At 35.8% G+C, this 26589-nt stretch overlaps 1 protein-coding gene across 1 annotated transcript in view; it reads left to right on the top strand.

The window, feature by feature from the left end:
• Positions 1-3954: 3954 nt before the first annotated feature.
• Positions 3955-26589, top strand: part of ACTR2 (actin related protein 2) — a 32201-nt gene continuing 9566 nt past the window's right edge. Inside the window, exons 1-7 of the mRNA XM_037806781.1 lie at positions 3955-4111; positions 9764-9874; positions 15635-15850; positions 18376-18448; positions 21699-21835; positions 23479-23628; positions 26139-26284. Coding sequence (XP_037662709.1) covers positions 4064-4111; positions 9764-9874; positions 15635-15850; positions 18376-18448; positions 21699-21835; positions 23479-23628; positions 26139-26284 — 881 coding nt within the window. The 5' untranslated portion in view covers positions 3955-4063. The remainder of the gene's footprint in view (positions 4112-9763; positions 9875-15634; positions 15851-18375; positions 18449-21698; positions 21836-23478; positions 23629-26138; positions 26285-26589) is intronic.

Genomic DNA, 26589 nt, shown 5'->3' with positions numbered 1-26589 from the left:
AGTACCCAGTGAGCACACTGGCTAGGTGGAGAGATTACCTGCTGCATTGCAATTTCCAATACCAGCCCTCTATATGCAAAAATGCATGAGATTCTTGGACCAGTGTCCTCATAGAGGATTCAACAGTTAAAGTTGCTGCACCTGAGGTAGCTGTTGAAATAACAAGAATTATGGAAAGACATGTGGGATCCCCACCAACAACAAAAGGTAACCAGCAATTAGTGGACATCATTAAAGTGTGCCCTTCATGGTCCCTGTGTCGACCACGTAGGCTACCACACCAGATGGGACATTGGTCCCCTTCTGTTCTTGAGGTATGCTTTTACTGCTATGGACATAGTTACAGAACTTTTGTTAACTTTCCAGATGGGGAAAGCAAACCAGTGGGCCACCATCAGCTATTTGCAAAGGGTGTGCACTCTGTATGGCATACCTACACAAATAGATAGTGATCAGGGAACTCCTTTCACTGAACAAATGACCCAAGTATGGGCCATGGATTATACAATCTCTACAACAAAAAGGTTGTTTATTAGGCCCTAACCCAAGTGAACTGCACACCTAAAACTGTAGCCCCAACTCCTACTGAAATGCTAAGGGCAGGACCAATGCAAGCATTAAGAATCCAAGTTAAAGGGCTAGCCGCTTTACAGCCTAAGTGGGGAAATGGTAATAATTTGTTGCCTGTGCTTCAGAGCATACAAAACAGGGAAAATGAGGTCAATCGGCCTTGGTGCTGGCCTATGCAGCCACGTTGGTTAGGAATCCTAAGTCCTTGGGGAATAGGAGTTACCCAAAATATTGTAATAAAACCTAAATGCCTGTTAAAATCTTTATCACTAATCCCGGGCCTCCTATTCCCATGCGAACATTATGCATGACTATGTAGACCCTTCTTATGCCCAGATTAACAATTAATGTGATGGTAGAAAACCCTGAAGGTTTGCAGAGAGAGAATGTCTGGTATTCAAACCCTCCCCATGATGTTCCTCTGCCTGGTAACTTATTATCAACCAACAGAACTCTAGCATGTACACTGTTAAATCCCCAGAAATTACCCCTTTTTGTTCCCCATAAACATCTCTCTTTTTGACTAGCAAACACCTTCCTGCAGTGGTCCTCAGCAGTAACTCATGCCCACAATTGAACCCAACGTTGGGTTTGCATGGACTTGCCCCCTTTAGGTGCTACCCACCATCCTTGGACTGTGACTCCTGTAAACTAGACTGTATGGAATATCCTACTGGCCTGGCAGAATTCAGCAATTATCAGTAGACCCCTTGTCTAATGTTTTAATTCCCTTTCTTGGCCATGGTGGCATCTCTATGAATTTTTATCTCTGTGGGGTGGGGGACTTCTAGTATTTTATTGTCTATGGATGCACTGTCTGTCCTATAGTCAATGTAGTCTGCTACATGGGGGTGGATTGTGGGGGCGCAGGTCTGTCCCCCCGCCACAGTGATTTCATGTAGCCACTTACTTGACAGGGACACACGTTAAAAGTCACCAGATCTTCCCAGGGGAGGAAACAATGTATTGTTAAGAAAGCATTGAAACTCCCCTCCCCTGATCACTTTTGATGACAAATCTCCACACCCTTGTGTCACAAGACCTTGCTGACTCTGTTCTCACATCCTCCTTGTCCTAATCCCTATAAACCATTCCCTGGCACCCCCTGCTTTCGCGGAGTGCTAACTTCCATCTTTCCCGGCCCACTGCCGCCGTGAAACCCCAACTCCTTGTAAGTAAGTCCTGTTAAACTCATATCTAACTCTTTGTCTGGCGTGTTTTTGGTCCTAGGGCTAAGCTGGGTTGTGACTGCCTTTAAAAGGGTTTGAAAACCACTTATCTAATACAAGAACAAAGCGAAAACTGGAAAACAGCCTAGTATTAAAGAAAAAATACTGGACTGGGGTTCATGATACAAATTTTATTCCAGTTGTAGTACAGGTTCGACAGCTATGTGGAAGGGACAATTCTAGTCATCACATCTCTAAAATGAGGGCACTTTTCTAGATGAACTTTTATGTCACTCATCCAGTATTTTTTGAGTGTAATAAGCACAGTAAGTGTATTCATACATCCATGGTAAAGCAAAAGCAAAAAAAAAAAAAATGGTGTGTGTGTGTGTAAAAAACATCTTGAGTTATAAGCAAAGCCTTCACAGGTGTGACAATTTGGGTCTTAGAGAATGAGTAAAAGTCTGCCAGTTGGTGCCAAGCCCTCGATTGTGGGACTTGCCCTTATGAAGCTCATTACTGCAAAGGAGAGGCTAAACTTGCATATAATTGTGCCTAAGAGTCTCCCCTGAGTACCTCTTTGTTGCTCAGATGTGGCCCTCTCTGTCTCTAACTGAGCCACCTCGGCAGGTGAACTCACTGCCCTCCCCACTATGTGGGACCCTACTCTCAGGGGTGTAAATCTCCCTGGCAACGCAGGATATGACTCCCAGGGATGAATCTTGACCCGGCATCATGGGATTGAGAATATCTTCTTGACCAAAACGGGGATGCAAAATGAGACGAACTAGTTGCAGTGGCTGAGAGATTTGAAATGGAGTCGAGAGGTCACTCTGGTGGACATTCTTATGCACTATACAGATAACACCTCTTAGGTTTTAATGTATTGGAATAGCTAGAAGTAAATACATGAAACTACCAAACTCCAACCCAGTAGTCTGGATTCCTGGAGATGATTATAAAATAATGTAGATTACAAGGGGTGACAGTGTGTGGAAACCTCGTGTATCACACTACCTTCATCTAGTATATGGATGGATGAGTAGAAAAATGAGGATAAAAACTAAATGACAAATAGGGTGGGATGGGAGGGATGGTTTGGGTGTTCTTTTTTTTACTTTTATTTTTTATACTTATTCTGATTCTTTCTGAAGTAAAGAAAATGTTCAGAAACAGATTGTGGTGATGAATGCATAACTATATGATCGTACTGTGAACAGCTGATTGTATACCATGGATGATTGCATGGTATGTGAATATATTTCAATAAAACTGAATTAAAAAAAAAAGTCTGCCAGTTGATTAAAAAGAAAAAAAGATGGGGACATTAGCTAGAATTAGATGTTCAAAAAGTATGGACAATAATAAACAGCCACTATTGAATGAACACTTATGTACAGAATTTTATCCTCGCAACAACCTATGTTAGTATATAGTAGATATTATTAGGTTGTTTGATTCCCAAAGCCTAGGTTGTTGGTCCAAACGTGTACAAATTCCGAATGAATGTGAAGCAGCATAGTGCTGCTGGAAGAAGAAAGTGGTGAGAGGCAAGGCTGGAAATGTAGCACACTAGCTCACTTTACTCTGGAGCAAGTTGGGCAAAGGAAGGTATATCATTGGAATTGAAGTTATCAATATAAACCTATGATAAATGTGTTATATGATACATACATATATATATATATGAGAAATCTATGTGATTGTGCATATATTCATCCCAACTCTGTCCACCGAGAAGGTTTAGAAGCAACGACACACCAGGCCACGTCCAATGGCTGGGTCGGCAAGGCCCTCCAGGTTTGCTCCCCGCCCTCCCTCTGCCTACTCCGCCACATTTCACTGCCATTTCGCGCCAGACCCGGTGACCTTCACCTGCCTCCGCCTTCCGCAGCCCGCAGCAGCAGGCACCTTCAACTCCTGCGATGCCTTGGGGAGAAAGCCGAAGAAGCCCGCCACGTCGGCCGCCATTAACTTCTGGTGAAAGGTTGGGAACAAGACGCAGAGAGGAAGAACCAAGAGAGGCGGCAACCCCGACCGCAGACCCGAGCAGGGCTCCGCGGGGGATGGGGGAGGGAAGGGCTTGGCGCTCATCCGTTTCTTATTGGAGCTCTTTGCTGCCAGTCGCCGCCTGCTACCTCGCGTCCCCAACCCCTCAGAACCCGCCGTCTGTTAAATGGCAGGCGGGGCCGGGCGGCGACTTCCGGTTGGAGGAAGAAAGTCGGGCTGAAGGAGGGGCCGCGAAGAGGGAGGAGGAGGAAGAGGAAAGGGCCGGGCGGCAGCGGCGGCTGTAGGTTGTGCGGCGGCTCTCCCCTGGGCGGACGATGGACAGCCAGGGCAGGAAGGTGGTGGTGTGCGACAACGGCACCGGGGTAAGTGCTGGGCGGAGGCCACGGCGGGCATAAGACCCGACGGGTATGTGCGGGGAGCGCGCGGGCCCTAGGCGCCCGCGGCTGCGCCTCTGGGCCCTCATCCCGTCCGAGCGAAGGGGCGCGGGGCGGTGCCTCTCGCCTCGGCGGGCGTCAGGAACGGGCGAGCAGGGCCCTGATCTCCACAGAACCGGCCACCCGCAGCCCCTTCCTGGTCAGGGCGATGGATGAGTCCGGCATTGGACCGGGCTCCCACCTCCTCCTGCCCGGATCCCACCTCTTCTTGCCCGGATCCGAGCCATTTGAACATAGGACCCTAAGGGACCGCGAGGAGTAAAAGGCTGAGTTCGTGTGTTTCGAGATGGCTCCATTCCCCTGTATGTAAAAAAGGAAAAAGACCAAGAGGCCTTCCTCTTCCTGTATAGTTGAAGATACTGAACTGGAGGCAGGAAGCGCGTTTGAAGAAGAAAAAGGGAAGTGCTAGTGCTGTCATGCAATGGGCCTCAGCCCTTTCGCAGTGTTTAAGGTGCCTTTTTTTTGTTGTTAGTGAGGGGCAGACCTGACGGCAGCGGGTCATTTACTGTTTGTTCTCCATGATGGTAATTTGCCTCAACTGCAGTCCCGCAGGGACCAGCACATTCCATAGGGTGCTCTTGGGAGATTTAGGATCCCTACAAGACCCAACTGTTGATTCTCCAGACTGGTGGCTTTTGGGGGGAGTTAATCAGTTTTGATTTTCGCCCCCCGCCCGCCCCTTTTTCTTAAGTGCAGAGCACAGATAATATTAGTCTTCGCAAATAATTGTAAAAATCTGATTAAAGCACTGATGTAGACATTATTTAAAATTTTTCTTTGAAATACTCTCCTTTATTTAAAAAAAAATGTGTTTTGGGCAGCAAAGTCAGTATATTAGAAAATGGAAATGTTACTTGTTTTTGAATGAGTTCTATAGTTATCATTTACCCCTAAATTACAGTAATTTCTAATCATTTTGGAATTGCAACATATTGTGATTTTTCTTTCCTCTCTCAATAAATGTGACATGCATTAATTAAAATGGATTTTACTTGAACTTCAAAACATTTTGGAAACTGGATTAAGAAAGGAAAAAAAAGCTGGTATTCACTGCCACAATACTGCCCTTGATTGAATTTATCAATATTTATTAGCAATTATACTAGTTTCTTCTCAACTAAGTTAAAAATGAATGAGAATACGAAGAGAGTATTATATAGTGAGACATCTATACCAAATGGAATACTTAAAACAAGAAGGCAGATCGATTGCCATGGAAATATGTCCAAAATATATTAAGTAAAAAAAATTTTAGAATAATCCCATCTGTGTGGGTGTTCTTTAATAAAGATCTTCCTGCATCCACAAACTAGTATCTGTGTATGAAAGTTTTGGAGGGATACACAAGAAATGTTCATAGTGGTTACCTGTGAGACTAGGGATAAGGGAGGGAGGGAAAGATGCTGAGGAAGACTTAAAGAAGATATTCTGGTTTAATTTTTTTTAATTCATGGAAATGGTTGCTACCTAAAGCTTTTTCATTTGCCCCTAACACACTTTAGGCTTTAAAATTATAAAAACTATTTGAGAAGTTGATTTCATTTTTTTGAAGCCCTCTGGTAGGTGCAATGTGTCAGATGCTGTTTCTGCTCCATTTTCTCTTTAGCCCCCAAATATAGATCAGTGTATGGTTAGGATGGGCTGCTGGAGGAAAACTCATCTCATTCCAGTACTCTTTATGCTTCAAACCTACCATCTAAAATAGAGCTGCTGAAAGTGGCCAGATAGGTGAAAATCTGGAGATCCTCACTTGCTCTTGGTTTAGATGCCTTTCAAGAGTCAGGCCCAGGAGTTTGACCCTGGCATTGTGTATCCTGTTAACAAGCTTGGGTGGTTCCACCAGCAGTGACTTAGGTTCAACAATCCTAAAGACTTCCCAAGTGCCTCCTCTGTTATTGGCACAAGGTTTACTACTGTCTAGTGATACAAAGTAGTTTATAGTGCTAGAATAACTGTATTTTATTTATAATTCACATTTGTAGTTGATTATGGCCTGCTTTATAAGGCTTATGTTAATTTATATGTTCCACTTCAGAGTGTTTGCCATAGAAACAAACCAAAAACAAATTTGGCTTCACCCTGTTAACCAGTCATTTGACAGCATGAAAAATGTTCTATCCTGAAAATGTTTTGGAATAAATAGAATCTTTTGAGGTGACCTAAGATGAGAACAGTTACTATGCAGTTAAATTAATGGCTACATCAGTACTGCCAGATATAATCAGTAATGAAAAAATACAAATTAAACGAGCCCAAATGGGACTTGATAAATCCAGTTTATTTTTTGAGAGGAAAAAGATCCTTTTAGAGCAGATGTAGGTCAAATTATTCTTCATTTTTCTTGAAAGAACATTATACCGTGCATGTTCTTACCATTTGATGACTCAGTGGGAAGTAAGGGAGCCAGTTTAAACCACAGTGCTGTGAAGAGGAAACTATATATGGTAAAATCTATTTCTTCAACACAGCCTTATTGCACATAATGAGATAGAACTAAGTTGCCAAGTGTTAAAATGATTAGAGTGGGGGAAGAATTTTATTAATTAAAATGTACAAAATTAATAGTTCAGGAAGTAATTTTCTTTGTATTTTTTCACATCAAATCTAAATGGATTATTTTTTTTTAATACTGATTTTTAATTTTTTTTTTCCCAAGAAAGGAAATGCCAGATTGGCTATCAAATGGTTTATATTTGGGGGAAATAGATTGTTTTAATTATATTCTTGTTGCATAGCTCTTAATGCTTTCACATTTGAAATAAAAATACATACCAAGGAATGGTGCAGTTATTGTCATTTTGACTGAATACTCTAATCCCTCTGTAGGAATGCTGGCACTGGATTACTAGGGTAGCATCTACTTCCATTAAGCTTCTGCTTAAGCAGAATAAATAATTTTACTAAGTGATTGATGTCTTCAATTTGAATTAAAAGCCAAATATTCATTGTTTGTAAAATACAGTAATAAAAGGTTGTAAAATATTTTTTACAATTGTTTCTGTAGTTCCAGGGTTCCCAATTTTTGTCTTCTAATTTAGGCACTTGGCTTATGTTTTGTTTAAAATACATTCAAACAAGAATTTAAATGTTTGAACATTTATAAACAGAAATGTTGTTTCCTTCTCTTCCCTGTTGTCTATTTCTGAGTGTTTGTGGATCAGAATGAGAGGGGAGGCAGGTCAACCCTAGCAACCTCCTCCCTGCTTCAGGATTGACCTATGCCCGGTCCCGGGCTCCTCCCTTCTTCAACTTACGTTATGATTTCTCACTTAATAAAATTATTTACAGTTAATATGCTGAAAATGACCCTGACTAGCTTATTGAGTCTCTTTTTAGTTATTCACTCAATAATTTTCTTTGAGAACATTTATACCAAAAAAGTAAGCTTTTGCAGCCTGGAGAACTGACACTTTTGAACCACTCAGTGGCCGTATCTGTTTGTTACTTTGAGGAAACATAAGAATTGAATATTTAAATTGTATGTAATGTCTATATTTGGGATAGATGTATAAATTATGATTAATGCTGATATTAGGCTGGTGATCATGACATTTCAGTTGAACAAAAAATTAGTGTGTAGTTGGGATAATTTTGAGAACAGATTCTCTAGCGATCATCCCAGTATCATTTCAGTTCATGTCAAGTTAGCTGGGTTTCGACTTAAGGACAAAAGAGTTAGTGATTTTGGAGAGAAGAATATGAGGGTTTTGAAAGTTTTCTTTGAGTTTGAACTTACTAAAAAATTCTGGGTATTATGCTTTTTCTCTGTGGTAATTATTTTTCCAAGTCCTTCCTAGTTCATATTGATAAATTATTTGAGGAGACGGGAGAAAAAAATGAACTAGTGCTCCTAAATTATGTTTAACACTCCTTGAGGTAGGAAGTATATTTGCATTCTTTACTATCAACCACTGTACAAATGGGGAAGTAGATATGCACAAGCAGGTTATCACTTGTTGTATATGCCATCATATTACTTTAACTTCCGCATTGAAAGAAGTTAATAATCCAATAAGAATTGTGTTATCCTTTTAGAAATGGGTAGCTATCCCTGAAAAATGCCCCAGGCGGTGGCTCACTGGTAAACTTATGAGAACTAGGTTTTTTGGGTTTGGAAGAAAACATATCTGAATAATATGTTTTATGTAGATTCTAAAATGTAAACATGAGCTGAGAGTATGGAAATTCAGGTGGTATTGTGAATATGAACTTCCTAATTTCAGATAGATCTTCCATAAAAATATTTTTAATCTGCTCAGGTTATCATTTTAACATATCCAAAAAACCCTGTTTATAAAAGATGAGTGAAATTCTGAATGGCAGAATGTTTATAACTAAACATAGTTCATCAATTTTTCCAGCAAGATTGCTGCAGAGATCTTTGAAAATATAAAAATTCTATATTTTGAGAGGGTTAGTAAAAAGTCAGTGAGTTTAAGCTTGTTGCCAAGCTTTACTATGATCAAACAAAAGATACTTTCTGTCGAGGGGTAGTTTAATAGTTTCTGTCCACCTTTGTATTATTACTGCCATGTGTCATATTCAGCTATTGTTTTTAGTCCTTAATTCTTCAGAGAGAATGTATGGTGCCTGGAGTCAAAGAACAATGGACTTTTTTCTGAATATTAAATATATTCTCAGTATTAAAGTTAGGAAAGTATCATACTTTCAAGTCAGCAGTTGAACTTTTAATATTTATTGATCAGAAATTTAATGTGCACTTGCTATGTGCCATACACTGTTCTCAAACACCTGGGGTTTATCAATAAACACAGAAATCCTTGCCCAATACAGCTGACATTGAATAAAGACTTAAGTGGGATAGAGGCTACGATTACATTTCTTTTCTTATATAGCTTCCTCTTCCCACCCTTTGGTTTTTAATTGCCTTTCCCTGGCAATATCTGCTCTTAAAAACAAGACTAAGCAAACTATATTATTGGCATAAGAATTGAAAATCCTTGCAGTGGTTATTAAATCTCCTGGAATATCATTTCTTAAGCATAAAATGGAAGTATTAGCAGAATTCCTTGGGAAGTACATTATCTGAATATGAAATTATGTAACCTGGTATTACTGAATACATTTGTCTAAATATTCCAGTAAAATGCTGATAACCAAATATGCCTACTAAGTGTTTATTTTCATGTGATAATCGTCCAAGTGCTATTTGGTTTTCCCATTTTGGTTAAGTGAATTGCACAAGATGAATAAAAGCCTGCTTTAGAATTGAAGCATTAGCATTGTTCATTTTCTAACATTTCTCTTTTTTAAAATACTTAGTGTTTGTTGAATGAATTTGTCCATTCCACAAGTACTTTTTGAGTGACCACTATGTGCCAGGGCCTTATCTGGGAATTGGGCTCTGGCACGAACAAGAACTCTGGGAGTAGTCTGTGCCATAAAGGAAATAAAAGGAGATGATGCAATAGAGTGAGCGGCTACTGTGGGTGATTTGAAAGCTTCAAAAATTTAAAATACTGTATAAATGCAGAGTGGTATCTTTCAAATACTGTTTTTAAGTAGATATGTAAGTTAGTAAATACCTTGACACTAATCCACTTTTATGTTTCCTTCCAGTTTGTGAAGTGTGGATATGCAGGCTCTAATTTTCCAGAACACATCTTCCCAGCTTTGGTTGGAAGACCTATTATCAGATCAACCACCAAAGTGGGAAACATTGAAATCAAGGTAATACTTTGTTTATTGATAAATGAGGATCAAAACCTGTGAGATGTTCTTTTAAACCTTCTTCTAAGGAGTTTTAAAATTTGATGGCATGAAAAACAAGAAGGGAAGGCAGAATTTTTCATATTTTTAATTTATACCAACACTTGAACAAGGGCACAAAAACAGAAGTTAATCACATCTGATTTTGTTTATGTATGGCTCAATGCCCATAGTCTTTACATGGAGTAAAATGCTTCAGTTGGGTATATTGATGTGAAATACCATGTTGGTGACTTTATGTCCTATTCTATAAAATAATTTTTTAGAAGAAATCAGCCTGGCATTTTTATGTTTTTCAATTCCATATATTTGTTACTATATGTTTGTGTCTTTTAGGGACCTTAGACTTTTTCTTTCCATGTTCTCATGGCCTGATTCCCCTACTGTTTTGTATAGTTAGTCAGGAAAACATGGGATTTAAATTGCATTGGTTCCTTTTTTCACTAATGTAGCAACTGACTTCCATAATATGCAGGAGGAAGCTATGCAAATCTTTATTTGGCCTTGCGTTACCTATCTTACCATCAGAAAAGCAGAGGGAAGGTTGTCATTGTCTACTCACATTATCTAACATCAGAGACTACATTAAGGATGACACATTTTTCTCCCATTTTAAGTGAATCAGACATCAAGTGGGAGTTTACATTATTTTAGAAGAAAGAAATAGAACAAACAAAAGGGTATGGTCACCAATTCACTTAAACTTTTCAGGTGGCCTAGGGATCAGGTTGTACGGAATGTAGTAGAATTATTTGTGATCCTATCTAAACAGTCTTTGGAAAGAATTTCATAAACTGTTAGGTTATGAGTCATTTGAAATAGAAGTTGGGGACATTTGTTGAGTTACCTAGGAAGGTGGTGGTAGGTGGTAGAGTTTGGCTATTCAGTGGCAGTCTGTTATTGTGACCAGAGAATTAAGGCAGACAGTGAATAGAAATATAAACTGAAACTCATCAAATTCTGTGTTAGTTTTTTAAAGACTTAAAATAGCAGATTACTTTGGCCTCTATTTTATACAACCAAAAAAACCAAATGAGACATTCAGTATGAGGCTTTGCTTGTTTTTTAGGGTCTTTGCTATTGGAAAATTTGCAGAATTCTTTATTCTCTTTTTGTGAACTCCTTTCATTCTGATTGAATTCAGTCTTAAATGAACTTTGACTTAGAATTTAGCTAATAATATTGATAAGGATAAACTACTTTCTAATGAAGTTGAAAGTAATATGTTTTATCCAATGACAGGCTTTTAAAGAAGAAAGGCTTTTTGATATACTTTAGGACTAAATTTTTTGAGGTATTAAGATATGTTACATATAGCCATTTTTATTCTCTAACAGGCACAAGTAATTACACATCTCTTCACTCCCACTTTCTTGCTTTTTTAAGGCCAAATGATAGAAATCAAACTAACCAATATTTAATGACATTTTTGCCAAGGAATTCCCCAGTAGCATTTGCTTGTATGGTTTGTCATTCTGTGTTCTGTTGGCTCAGTTCTGCTCAACTTGATCAATCTTTTAAGCCTTTCCAATGATACTGTTCTTCCAGGAGAAAACAGTAAAAGAGACTGTGTCAAACTTAACTTGAATATTAGAGCTTGGAAAAACAACCCCAAACTATCTAACCCTCTACCTATTCAGCTATACCTTTTCTGTTATTTATTTTCCTTAATTAAAGTTCTTAAATTCAGTAATGAATTGAAGAAACTTGACTTTTTGGAATTCCTATACCTAGTGGATTAACTTATACAGATTTTGTCTTTTAAGCTAAAATGTGATGGTAGACTAAAAAATTGGAAATTTAAATTGAGTTAATTTTCATTAAAGAGTAATAACTGTCCATGTTAATTTGGCCCTAATTATTAACTCCATAAAATAGTAGTAGTACTGCTTCTGACCTCTACCTAATTTGTCTCTATTGCTTGTATGTTTAAAAATTTCAGTGAGGATTTTATTTAGGCCTTCTCTGACTCTTACTTCTACCTTCTCTCTCTTCACCTTTCTTGACCTGTTGAAGTAGAATAACAAAAAGATGGTAAGTGAGGTTACACACATGCTCTCTGTTTGTTTTCCACTTTGCTTGGTGGGACAGTAGTTGTTGTTTTGTGTCCCTTTAGTATTGGGGAGGGGGGATAATTCCATATTTTTATTTTAAATACTTTGATTTTTAATCTTGTTCATTGCTTCAGTTTGATAGCAACTAATTAAGTCCTATTCTTTCCTGATTGCATACAATGGACCAAACAAGAACTAATTACTAACATAGTCTTGAATTGTTTTCCTTTTGTTTCTTGTAGATGACTGTTATAATTAAAATGGAATGTGGTGTGCATAATATTAGAAACCAAGTGGCTTTATGTAGGATATGTATGATACAGAAAATAGGCGAAATCGTTATATTTGGATAAATCCACATTATTGACCAATGTTAAATTGAACATTTCCTCTCCTAGCCTAAATATATTTGCATCCAGTATGATATCACTTGTGGACTTAATAAACTGAGTCAAATTTTAATATGCAAATGAACTGTAGAAGGAAAAAGAGGAAGAAAAGAGACTGGCTTGTTTTCTGTACCATCCTTGTTGAGCAGATTTTACATTATCTGAGGATAAGAAAAAGATGAAGCAATTATAAGGCTTTCCACAAACAACAGATTTTTCCCTTAAATAAATACTATCTTGTGGTTCCTTTTTCTTTTGAACTAGAAGCTTGCTGGGCGCATCCCAGACAATTGACTTTTTTATTACATTTTCTGTGATAGTCTAAATGCTTCTATAGTAGGTATTTTCAAGTTTGCTTTTTTTATTTTTAATATTACTTGTAAGCAGTTTTGACATAGATGAATAGTAGGCATTACTAGTGATATATTTTAATAGTAATTGTGAAGTTTTCTTTTGAATAAACAAAAACATTTAAAAGGAGAAATTCCTGTATTTATTGTAAATAAAAGATCATGCATCTGTCTTAAAATCTTAAGAGGAAAGAGTATACTCTAAGAGAGTATTTTGGGCTTAATTTAACAAATGTTCTTTATGAAATTTCCTTCCAGGGATTGTAATTGTGGTTTTAAAGTTGTGTTTGCTCTGTTTTCTAATTTAAGGTGATATGGTTCAAACTAATTCTTGGCAAACATCCACATTACCTGCTTTTTAAAACATAAGTGCCTTTGAAACAGCATCTCAGACAGTTGCTGTGACTTTTCTTTCTTTCAGGTAATAGGTAATGGTTTAAGCTTGAATGTCCAGTGGTGAGGCAGATGGTAAAAACCTATAGCCTGTTGTGATCACTTATAACTTGTTTCTTAGGAGTGAGGGCAAGTTACATGACTTTCTTAGCATTTTTGGTTTAGAAGTTGAAGTGTTCTAGGGAAGATTTTATGTTCTAGGATTTTTTTAATAAAAAATTTAGATACAGATAAATTTTTGAATTGGGTAGCTTGAGCTACTGAAGAAATTTTGTACTACTCAAATTAATTTTTTTTCTTCTATTTCAAATTTTCTTTATTCAGAGGGGTAGTAAGGATACTCAATGCCAGATGTTTGTTTCAGTTAATCCTATATAGTATATATGGTCCTAGAAGTAGATGCATGAGGCTTTTATTTTGAGTTGGCATTGGGTCAGATTATATAAACTCCTCTTCTTGCATGGAATAAAAAGTAAATATTCTGATGAAATCAGATTAGATTTATGCCAGATTGGTTGAAATAGAGTTGTGAACATATATTGATTACATAAACCATCTAATTTATTTAATATATTACCTTGTACAACCCGAAGAAAATGTTAAATTCTGATATATTCTAGAGGAAAGAAAGTAACAAAATTGTGTCTTAGATTAGATTTGTTAACAGCCAAAAGTAGTATATGTACTTGCAGGTATAGATTTTTTTTGCCCAACATTATGTTAAGAAATTTTCAAATGTACAACAAAGAATTTTACCGTGAAACCCTTATACCTATCACCTAGATTCTGACAACCCGAAGAAAATGTTAAATTCTGATATATTATATTTCCTCTAGATATATTCTAGAGGAAAGAAAATAACAAAATTTGTGTCTTAAATTAGATTTGTTAACAGCCAAAAGTAGTATATGCACTTGCAGGTATAGATTTTTTTTGCCCAACATTATGTTAAGAAATTTTTCAAATGTACAACAAAGAATTTTACCGTGAAACCCTTATAGCTATCACCTAGATTCTGACATTAGTATTGCTTACTATATTGATTTATCATCTGTTTAAACATTTGTCCATCCTTCTACCCATCCATTGATTCATCTTGTTTGTTGATGTGCTTCAGAGTAAATTGCAGATATCAGTATACTTCTCCCTAAATACTTCAACATAAGTATATCATTTAGAGTTTACAAATACAGATTTTTAGTTTTGCATTTTCCTCACATGATTCTAAATAGTTAATATTTAAGAAATTTGAGTAGTTATGATAAATTATTTTTATAAGAAATTAATTTCAACAGAGAAGTTTAATGAAATTTCTATATTTACTTTAACTTTGTTTTCCTTTTTCGTTGTTGCTTTCAGTGGATTTTCTAGAAATTTATTTGTTTTTTAAAATGGGCCTCACTCTGTTTCTACCTCTGATCTTTTTTGTAAAAATTGTTATTTTTTAAAAGCTTTTAAACTCATATATATTTTTTCAAACCTCCATCTTAAGACAGCTCATGTTAATTTTGCTGCTGCTTCTCTTCATTTCCCCATATTTTAAACTTAAGGTATGGTAGCAAATAGTAGCTATTCCTGATACTAATTATTTTTTAATTGCATTCCTCTGTACATGTAGAAGTTATTATTAAACGTCTTGCTTGACTAGCTGATTTCTAAAATAAGTTTAAGTCCTAAGACATCATTAGTTTTATACCAACAAAATTTGACTTTTCAAACGTGGTCATCTTAAGTATGCTCTCATTGGAGACAAGACTTGTGAGTATGCTGCTTCATGTGTCATAGCATAGTTTTCCAATATTATTGAAAATATTGCTCATGAGATGATTTTAAAGAAGGATCATTTCCCTGTCTTAATTTTGTTGTATAGCTATGCATTCTCATTCATTGTTGAGGCATATATAGAAACTTTATTTAAATTTGACTTCAGCATATGTAGATTGAAGTTTGTGAAATTTGCCAGTTAATTGATGCATTTGTGTATTATAGTGTAACAAAGAATTATCATTATTAATTATTTTTTTTTTTTTTTTTTGATTCTTTCATTATGCTTTGTAGTACTTACTTGTATCATTTTGGTATTTAGAACAAAGAAATGTGCTGCATGCATTGAGCATTTTTCTACAAGTTTTTTTTTTTTCCCTGATGTGCTATTTCACATATCACAGGCCTTATTTTTTGAACATTTGAGCAAAAGAAACAGATGAAACCTCATACAAAACCCTTCAAAATAAGAACATGTGAGGTTTATTTGTGCTAGTGCTCTTTTGGAAACATAACTATTAAAGGTAAGGTCAATTTACTGATTTAAACAATGTTATTCATAAAAATTTGTTACTCATGATGAAACTCTGCAAGGCCTTGTTGAAAGAAAAGATTTTTTTACTTCTGGAATGGAAAACTTTATCTAAAAGTGCCAGAAAGATTAAAATTATTCTCAAATTTTTTGAAATAGCATGGGAATATAATTTTCTAAAGGTGTTTTATGCAAAAAATTTGATTAGCCTAAAGCTATGTTATTATGTAATTTTCTAGGATCTAATGGTTGGTGATGAGGCAAGTGAATTACGCTCAATGTTAGAAGTCAACTACCCTATGGAAAATGGCATAGTCCGAAATTGGGATGATATGAAACACCTGTGGGACTATACATTTGGACCAGAGAAACTTAATATAGATACCAGAAATTGTAAAATCTTGCTCACAGAACCACCTATGAACCCAACTAAAAACAGAGAGAAGATTGTAGAGGTAAGTTTTAGATGGGATATGCATATATTGTGTTTCTGATGTAATGTTAAAGCAAAAATGATTTGTTTTCTCTTATTGTTGCTATGGATAAAGGAAATGAAAATAATTTGTTTTCCCTGATTCTGTTTATTGAGTACCTATTATGTGCTAGTCGTTATTGTAAGTAGGATAGATTTATTGGTAAACTTAATAAAATCCTGCTGCCATGGAGCTCACATTCTAACAGCAGAAAACTGACAATTAAAAAAAGGTGAGTCAATTTGATGGTTTATTAGAAGGTGGTAGATGCTACAGGAAAAAAAAATAGAGCAGAGTTAAGAGCGTTGGGGAGTGGGTGGTTGCAGTTGTACATAGGGTATGGTAGAAGATGGTTAAACAAAGACAAGATAAGGGCATTAGCCAAGGATATATGGGGGAAGAGTATTCCAGGCAGAGGGAGTAGCTCATGTAAAGATCTTAGGATGGGAACCAGCCTGGTATGTGGCTGGAGAGAGTTGGGTGAGGGGAGAGCAGCTGAAGATGAGATCATAGAAGTAACAGGAGGCTACATCTTCTAGGTCCTTGTAGGCTCTTTTAGGGAATTAGGCTTTTATTCTGAGTGAAATGGGAGGCTTTTATAGGGAAGTGACATTGTCAGATTTAAGTTGCTCTGGCTGCTGTGTTGAGAGTAGACCATAGGGAGGAAAGGATAGAAGGAGACAGACCAGTTTGAATGCTTTTTCAGTTATCTAGGTAAAAGATAATGATGGTTAAGGACTGGGGGTAGTAGTGCAAGTAGTGAGAAGTGGCCAGATATGGTTATATTTTGAAGGTAAGGCCAGAGAATTTTCTGATGGATTAGATTATGGATAATATAGAGAGGGGGGAAATCAGGCAACTGCAGTTTTTGGCCTGAGCAATTGGAAGGATAGAGTTACCATCACAGGAGGTGGGGAAAGACTGAGATAAGTAGAACAGGATTTTGGGGAAATGACCAGGAATTCAGTTTTGGACATGTTAAGTTTGAGGTCCTCGTTAGACACCCAAGTAAAGATATTAAGTAGATAATTGTGTATACAAGACCAGAGTTCAGCAGAAAAGTCTGGGGCTGGAGATACACACTTGAGAGTTGTCAGGATATAATTTGGTTCACCAAACAAGTGAGAGTAGGCTATGGTGAGAATGCCAAGGACCAGGGAGATAAGAGGAGCCAGCAAAAGGAGATTGAAAAGGCTAACAAGGTAAGCAATTAAAGAGGAAAGAAAGCAAGCAAGAAGTCTATATAAGTAACTTTCTAGTTATTACTTAATGCAAACATTTTTTTATTTTATGAATATATTTAGATGGTGAAAATTTCAGAAGGGGTGTAGAAGAGATTGTTGTTAGATAATATTTTTAAAAGCTAAATTAAAGCTCAATTTTTGCATTGAGTGTTTTAAAAATTTGATGTCATATTTTTAGTTACAGAATTTATATCATTCTTTCATGGTTCATATTTTAATACTCTTATTTGCTTGTGAGTGCAAATGTGGCTATAGGATAGATAATGCCCTATTTTAATCTCATCCAGAAAGTTGTTTTAGTACTGTATCTTTTAATAGTCTTATAAATAAAAACAAACTAACAGACTTTCAAGTTGATATGTGCAAATATAGCATCACTTCCATTTTCATCCCTGTGATGGGAAGAATAGGGGTTGATGGAATAGAATACTAGTCAGAATGTCTAGTTGCTTTATGGAAGAGTATGTGTTTCAGAGTTGTAACATTTAAATTCTATATATTTCTCAATGTGGACAGTTGTAAAATTTCTGAATATCTAGATATTCAGAGCTGTAGTCAGCCCCATCAGTCAAGGAGAGCTCACTGTAGATGACAAAAAAAATCATGCAAAGACGTTCCCAGCTGACCTGGGCTACAGAGAATGACTACAAGCGTGATCAGACAGGACAGGAGGAAACTCCTCTCCCCAGCCTAGTTTATCTGGGGATGGAGTCACAGCTTGGCTGAAGTGGGGAGGGGTGGACCCATCTGCCCAGCAATTTCTGTATTTGCCATGAATCAGAAATGTCAGTGCATTTATTTTTGTCTTTCTGCCTTTCCATTTTTCTGCTGCTGCTGCTTTTTTTTTTTTCCTTTTAAACTACTAGAGGAAAAGCCCAGGTTGTGGGAGAGGCAAGGGAGGCCCCAGCAGTTAAGGGACATCAGTTAAGAGTCTTATCAAATGCAGAAAGTTTTCTTTCACTCTAACTAGCCACTAACTAAAACACTCAGAAATCTTTGTTTTGTAGCACTTATACTTGGAAACTCAGTAGGTATCCAAAAATCTATCGTCAAAATTGGAGCCTTGTGACAACAGGACACTGATAGAGGCAAGAGGAACTGATGAGCACAGCGGAGGACCCTTTCAATTCCCTCTGATTCTGTTTTGGGGAGCCTAATCCGCCCTGTGACCATGGGGAAAGCATATAAATAATTTTCTCTCTTTCTATGACATTCAAAGATTTAAACTCTGCAAATACCAATATTTTTTTCTTTCTTCCTCAGGTAATGTTTGAAACTTACCAGTTTTCTGGTGTGTATGTAGCCATCCAGGCAGTTCTTACTTTGTATGCTCAAGGTAAGTGAAACTTAACTTTTAGAAAAGCAATTCAGCAAACATTTATTAAGCATATTTTATGTGAAAGAAATTTGATTTCTCAAGTTATTTATAAATCCCAGAAAAGCATGTTTTTATACCACACTTTGAATACAAATATCATATATATTTTTATCTTCTTTTTTAAACAATGAAGGACTTAAATAAGATGGAGACTTATCAAAAAAATTTTTAATTAGGGGGTACCTTTTAGGTTGGTTTAAATTTTTTTTTTTTTTTAATAAATAATCCCATAAGGTGGGTGTCATTAGCACCAAAAGGTTAAACTATTTGTTCAAGATCATCAAGTCAGTAAATGGTAAAGCCAGGATTTGAACCCAGGCAGTTAGGCGCCAGAGGCCATGCTCTTAAGGATTACACTACAGGGCTTCTTCTTAGGCTATTTTAAATTAATTTTTTATGCATAGAAGATAAACATAGAATTTTATGTTGAGCCTCAAAAATGTATCAAGTTAAAAAAAAAAAAAAGCACCAAAATCCACAAGAATCCATAACAGTTAATATAAAATCATGTTTGCCATATATGTAACAGATTAAATAAAAAAGACAAGGTAGACAGTTGGGATGCATTCTTAACTTTTAAGATGGAGTTAATGGAGGGCATACCGGGTTCTTTTGGTATTGCCATTAGCACCTCTCTCCCTGTCTGTTAGGGGAATGAAATATTGGATATGTGGGGAGAGTTCTTTATTTTCTGATGGTCTTATTTGAAGTTCAATAGGAACTTTTAGAAAATGTATGGGGCCATAAAATATGTATCAAGGAGTATGTTAGACATTTGAAATGTAAAGATGCCCTCAAGGGACTTAGTCTAATGGGAAAGAAAGATACAGAAACAAAAGATTTTGATTCAGCATGTCAGAAGGCTTGTGCTTGTGCAGGACCTGACACTTAAGCTTATTCTCAAGTCTTAGTTTATAAGCAGTGTGAATGACATATTATTTAGAAATATGTATTCCTTTGCTTTGGTTGCTTATTTGTAACTTTAACAAACTTTTTATTTGCTTATTTGTAACTTTAACAAACTATTTAATTTTATGGTGATCCATCAGATCCCACCCATGGATGGTTTTTGTTCAGATTAGAAAAATCACCCTGTGAAAAGACATTCAGTTTTTAAATGTACTACATATAGGTACTTAGAAAATACTTAAGGGAATTACATTTTAAAGAGGCTTAGTTCATTCACTAAGTGTAGCTTATTCTCTTTTGAGCAGTAAGATAGACGTGGTTTTCCTTGCCCTTAAAGCAATTATAGTCCGGCTGTGGGTAATTTTTCCTTTGCAAAAGGAATTAGAAAATCACCTATTACTTTGCAAGGTGGGAAGTTGTGCTTAACTGTATCTAGGTAGTATTATTTCATATTTAGAATATAACTTTCACAAATTATTTTAGAAAATACTTTGGAAAAATATATATTAAAATTTTTGAGTCTAAGTTGGAAACCCATAATAAGAGTTCCATTTGGGGGTAGGATAGAGGTGGGACAGTTCTGCTGAAATGAATTTTTGTTTGAATTGTATTTGAATAAAATTAACCTTAACACATTTTTCTGACAATACTTATAAATTGATTTTTGTCCAATGAAAAAATATCCTTTCTTCCTGCTATTTAGCTATTTTTGTTTAGTTATTGAATTTTGAGAAATGGTAGTCCATTAATATTAACCAAAATAACTCCATGTCATAGTAAAATTCTCCCCTATCTAAACAAGGTTGCTAGTGCTACCAGTTTAAAAGAAAAAATAGGAAGGAGCATTGGGAGCCCTGGAAGGTTTGTGAGTAGGAGAAGTGACATGGTGATTTAGGAAGGTGTGTTCGGCTGTGTGGTACAGACAGGATCTAGGGGAGTAACTAGAATTAGAAAATCTGGGCTGGAGGTTAGAGTGGGCAAGGAAGGTAAAAATGAAAAGGTAAGAATTAGATTGAACCTTAAAGAATCATAGAATTTGAAGTGAAAAGAAAGTATAATCCAGTGACAGCAAGAATTTGGCACTGGAAGTCAGTGTTTGCAGGGAAAGGCTAGTGTATAACCTGATGGGAGTAGAGTTGGGTAGATAGGACTTCTGTAATCAGTGCTGCTGAGGGTATTTTTAATTAATGGTGATTAATTATTAATTAGTAAATAATTAAATTATTCCTCTTTTTTAATGGAAAGTCTTGTTTTAAAGAATGCAACATTGAAAGACAGTATATGAGTTTTATGAGGCTTACAGCATCAATCAAGGAAAGACAAATTTTATCAGCTTCAAAACGAGATGGTTTGAATAAATGTATTCAAAGACATAATGAGATACTACAGTGCTTGTAAGCTTGTATTAATGAAAAAGAGAGAGGAGGAAAGCCTATTCAGGGATGGGAAAATAATAAAATAATGCTTAAGCAAGCAATAGATAATGCATATTCTGATTTAATTTTTTTCTATTAAAAAAATGAGAGTCACAAGAAATTTTTTTTCCCTGAATTAATCCTGGTGCAAAAGGTGAAATACTAACTTTTGTAGCCATTTCTACTTTTAATAAAAATAGTGCTATGGTAAACAAGACAGCAGCTTCTTTACTGTCCTTGATGACAAGATTTAAATTACATGATACTCTTTTAAAAAACTCCGCTCACCCCCAGCAAATTTGCCCTTCTGGTTTCAGGTGAATAATTGAAGTGATCCTTTGGCCAGCCAAGATGAAGTGTTCTTGGACTTCTAGCTATCTAGTACCTGTATGCACTTAAGTTTTGAATATACTAAGGATATAAATAATGCTGAAGAACTAGATTTATTTCAACAGGTTCACTACTAACTTTCTGTAATAGTCACCTTTCTTAATGGTTTTCCTAAAAGTTCTCCACTATGCTTTAGAAAATTGCACTTCACAGGAACTTTGGGGTCAAGATTAAGTTGGAAAGAAAAATAAAGAATTCTACTAAGCTTTTAAGAACAGTTCATCTTTTTCAGTCCTAGATCTCAAGGTCTGTTTCTTTCCATCTTCGAGGGTAACACATAATTAGACTAAAAGTCTCACAGGAGACCAAGAGAACACTGACTTTAATATCTGTGTATTAGAAACAATCTGCAAAATAAAGAACTAATTAAAAATGCTGGTTTCTAGACCTTTCCAATTGGTTGTTAGTTTGACTTCTACATTAGTATTTGAAATTTGCTGGCTTTGGTTTTTCTGATTTAGCGTTTTCTTTAAAACCTCCTGGTTCTTACACAGGTTTGTTGACTGGTGTAGTGGTGGACTCTGGCGATGGGGTAACTCACATTTGCCCAGTGTATGAAGGCTTTTCTCTCCCTCACCTTACCAGGAGACTGGATATTGCTGGGAGGGATATTACCAGATATCTTATCAAGGTAAGCAAAACAAAAAAACAGCATAGAAATTAGATTTTGTAGTTCATATTTATTGACAAAGTTGAGTGTATCATCTAAGGATACAAGCAGATCTCTGTACTACTAGAGAAATTACCCAATTACTACACTTTTCATATAAAAGTCCATGTGTTTACATACATGATCACTGGTATATTGATGGGAATGCGTGATATCATTAAATAATTATATTTGCTATTCCTGAGGAACAGGCAGATAGGGAGGCATTTTGGTAATGTAAGAGACTGAGACTTCCTTGGACAACTAAGGCTGCCTTTTCTGCCATAAACCTTTCTTTGAACAGGTGTATTTTAAGCCATAGCCTTGATTAGGTTGTCTTTTCTTGTCCTTCACCCCAAAATACAATGATAATGCAAATTAGAAATATTTTATAATAGGGTCCAAGTGTGCCAGAACTTTAGTGTTTAGTAGTTTTCATGGTATATAGCCAAGTTTTAGTGTTTACTATTTTATAGTTTATTTTTGAATATAATTTGTTTTAAAATACAGCTGGAGAAACATAGAAGGCCTCTATTTGGAAGAGTATGTATTTTTTTAATATTAAAATAGAAAAGTTTAGACTATTGTTTCTACCAGAATTTAGTCCATTCTCTCTAGAGCAGTAGTTCTCAACTGGGGATGATGTTGCCCCCTCCAAAGGACATTTGACGATATCTGGAGACATTTTTGTTATAACTGGGTGAGGTGTTACTGGCTAAACATCCTACAATGAAGAGGACAACCTCACAACAAAGAATCATGAAGTCCAAAATGTCAGTGGCACTGCTGTTGAAAAGCCCTGTTCTGGGGTGATATCTGCATTATGCTGGGTTGGATTAGGTTTTCACCTTGGCATTGGGTTCCTTTAGTCTCATTTAGAGTAATTCTCATCACCTGGGCAACACTATAGGCATTTCCAAGAGTCCTCTTCAGAACATAAATGCAAAGTTTAGGGTTGTTTTTTTTTTTAAGTTTTTGTATGAAAAGTCCAACTGTGTTTATGATGCATATTATATGTTTTTCCCCATCAGCAGACTGCTTTTTAAATAGTAATATTTTCTGTCATTTAAGAAATGTAACACTAGAGATTATGCCTTTGAGTGTTCCAACAAAATTCTTTTATCATTCATTTGTTTAACAAATGCTTTTGCCTCTAATATGTGCCAGACACAATACTAGAAGCTAGGGATTAAATTTACTAGGACTTAATAAGGCTGTTTCATCCATAGGGCATTGATTGTATGAGCAAGTACAGACTACAGGAGGCCAGTAAAATAATATCTATGTATTAATATTGACTTTTGATTGCTTATCAAAACTACCTAAACGTTAGTACTCAAACATTACTCTGATGTTTTAAAACTAGCTTGTTTTTCTAGCTCATTTTACCCATTTATTAGTCATGAACTGCTGTTGTTACTTGTTGTGAAACTTCTGTGAAACTGAAATATAAATCCTTTTATGGCAAGTAAAATCCTCATTTCTGAAAGATTCAGTAAGAGCTGAGGATCCATTGCCCATTGCGTTTGGCATTTATGTGACATATTTAGTGAGTAATAACAGCTTTTGCAGAGTTGAACTCATTCAGGTCTGTTGTGAACTTACTGCTTTTTTTTTGTACTTAGCTGCTTCTGTTGAGAGGATACGCCTTCAACCATTCTGCTGATTTTGAAACTGTTCGCATGATTAAAGAAAAGCTGTGCTATGTGGGATATAATATTGAGCAAGAACAGAAACTGGCCTTAGAAACCACAGTGTTAGTTGAATCTTATACAGTAAGTACTTCCTGTTTATAATATAGATATATAGTTCATAAATAACATCCTTGATTATTGGTGTCTGTTTAAAGAAGTTTTCTTGGAATCCAATTATTTTTGTTTTGGGTTGTTGTATTATGTATTTGGCCTTTAATGCTTCTTCCTACATTGAGATTCTATGATTTAATTATTTTAGGATGCTATAAAATATAAATCAAGGCTAAAATCATAAATTACCTTTCTACCTTAGCATATAATTAGATATGAGATTTTGAGAATTCTAGTGTCTGGAATAGCATTTCCCGACATGTGTTTTACAGAATGTTATTTGCCCAAGATATTAATAAGTTTCACAGAAATTGTCAGGTTTGTCAGATAGTTGGCTTTCCTTTACTGCAAGACTTCTAAGAGCCTTTGTTATGCTAATATGTGCAGGGCTGCAAGAATATAGTAGACCTGTTTCTCAAACTTACTAGACAACAGGACTCTTCAGCATTCCATGGTACTAGTGTTCTAAGAAACATGCTTTGGGAAATGGTCACCCTAGGGTATTGCTTTAGTAGTTCAGTACGTGGCAGTCTTTTCCTGGCTTAATATTTTCTTAATGTAATGTTCAAAGCAAATGTTAACTTGAAATTGTAACTAATGAGATTCAGAATCTGGTTACGGCTTAAAATGCCAAGGGAGTAGTTCCTACTGTAATAGTTGTTGAATTACCATCTTAAGCCTAGTAACTTCATCTGAGTATACTGTACTTCCATATCTCATCCTTGATCTAGTTATTACTAAAATGAAATAGCATAATAGGCAATAAAGGCAAGTTTTCTTAAATCATTTGGTCCATGTTAGTGGTACATATTCATAAATATGTGCAATCATTTAAAAAAATAACTTTTATTTTTAAAAGATCCTGATCCTAATAGGCAGTAAAACCTATTTTGCAATTTTAAATGATCTCCAGGTTTGCCCATTTCTTTCCTGAAACCTCCTTGACAGTTTCCCTAGATTTCTGATTTTTCATCTGCTTGACCTGTTTTGAAGAAGGTAGCACAAGGCAAGGGATGAGGGAACTAAAAATGTAAGACACTATTTATTCTTCTCTCCTTTCTCAAAGAATTTGAAGTAGTTTATAAAATACATACAACAAAACATATCATTTTATGATGAGCAAGTTAAGAGGGACAATGGCAGATAAATAAAGGATAGGATAACATTTGGTGCGAAGGAATGGTAACCATACAAGTAGTCGTAATAGTTGTTCGAGGTAGTTGGAAAAGTGACACCAATACTGGCTGGCAGCCAAACATCCAGAGGCGCCACACATGTCATAGAGGCTTGAAATGTGTAGGAAAAGGGGTTTGCTAATAACAGTTGTTTGTTGTACCTTAAACTGAGGTTTTTTCCAGATGTATTGGGGTGATTTCATATGATTTTTAAACTTATCTGAGGGTATTTTTTTAAACGGTAAAATGCTTGGATTTTTTTTTTTTTTTTTTTTTTAGAAACTACATTTTTGTTAAAAAAGATAATTCTGGACTTTTAAAAATATGTAATTGTTTTGCATATCTTTATAGTTACAGCAAATGTGAAATAAATGTCTTAAACTTTTGCGGTATTTAGTCAGTTTTGTGATCTACATATTTGTTAGCAATGTTCATATAAAACTAATTCTGATATCTCATATAGAAACAGGTCAAATGCATGCAAACACCAGACATGCTTGTTCCTTAGGTCAATCCAGTGAATTGTGAGGTGGTGTAAGAAGGGAGTATCTGCCTAACATTTCTTATTCAACTAAATGTAAACTTGATGTAACTGAAATGTTTTCTATATAAGGCCGTACTGTACGATATGCGACCTGTTGTTTAAATCTTATTTGCTTAAAATTTCATCAGTATCACTTAAAATTTAATAGGAAGGAGATCAAAACAGAATTACCTAATTCAAAGTAGTCTAGATCAGGGTTCCTTAAATTTTTTTAATCATAAAACACTTTTTGAATTAAGTAGTTTCATACAAGTAGTACACATGCTATAAAGTTTTGATGGCAAAATAGTAAAGTTTCACAGAGTAATTATTTAGTAAAAGAAATTATTTAAATTTTTAAAAATTTAATGTATTTATTCTACATGGTAAAAATATCCATAAAATTTCAAATGTGTTGGAATTATAAGATAAGCAGCATTAACACATACCAGCAATAATCAGAAGGTAGTAGCTGGTTGATCAGTGCTGCCTGTGTCTGCTTCGCTGCACACATTCTGGAACATGCTGCACTCATACAGTGGTGATTTCACCAAGAATTTCCTGGTATTTGGGGCATGGCATGCCATTTTTTTAAAGGCAGAATAGCAAATGATAATAAGAACAATTATCTAAATTTTACCTTTTTTTTAATTTTACCTTTATTTTATCTTTTCTTTTTAAAAAAATGTTGCTATTAATCAATTTTGTTTATAGAACAGCTGTGTTTGAAAGTACTAGTATTCTGCAGACTACCTGACTACCTGGTTATTCTTGGCTTCTAGCTCCCGGATGGTCGCATTATCAAAGTTGGGGGAGAGAGATTTGAAGCACCAGAAGCTTTATTTCAGCCTCACTTGATCAACGTAGAGGGAGTAGGTGTTGCTGAATTGCTTTTTAACACAATCCAGGCGGCTGACATTGATACGAGGTATACTGGAAGTGGTGGTTTCAAATGGTGGTCAGAAGTGGTTGCAAAGCTCTTTATCAGATATAGATGGAATATAAATAGTTAGAATGACCAAGTTGTCTTATTATCTCATTCATGCTTTTGTGAACAGATAAATTATTTTTTTGATAGGGCAGCACTGGATGTTGGGCAGTATATTATATCATTGTGTCTTAGAAGCTACCTTTAAACTTTTTATTTTGAAATAATTTCAAACTTACAGAAAAGTTGCAAGAATGATATAGAGACTTCCCATATATACCCTTAACCAGTTGCACTATTTTCCT

Source organism: Choloepus didactylus, chromosome 17 (assembly GCF_015220235.1).
Source record: "Choloepus didactylus isolate mChoDid1 chromosome 17, mChoDid1.pri, whole genome shotgun sequence".
In the NCBI taxonomy this organism is placed as follows: domain Eukaryota; kingdom Metazoa; phylum Chordata; class Mammalia; order Pilosa; family Megalonychidae; genus Choloepus; species Choloepus didactylus.
The sequence above is the reverse complement of the archived record's forward strand: the minus strand, read 5'-3'. Positions and strand labels throughout refer to the sequence as shown.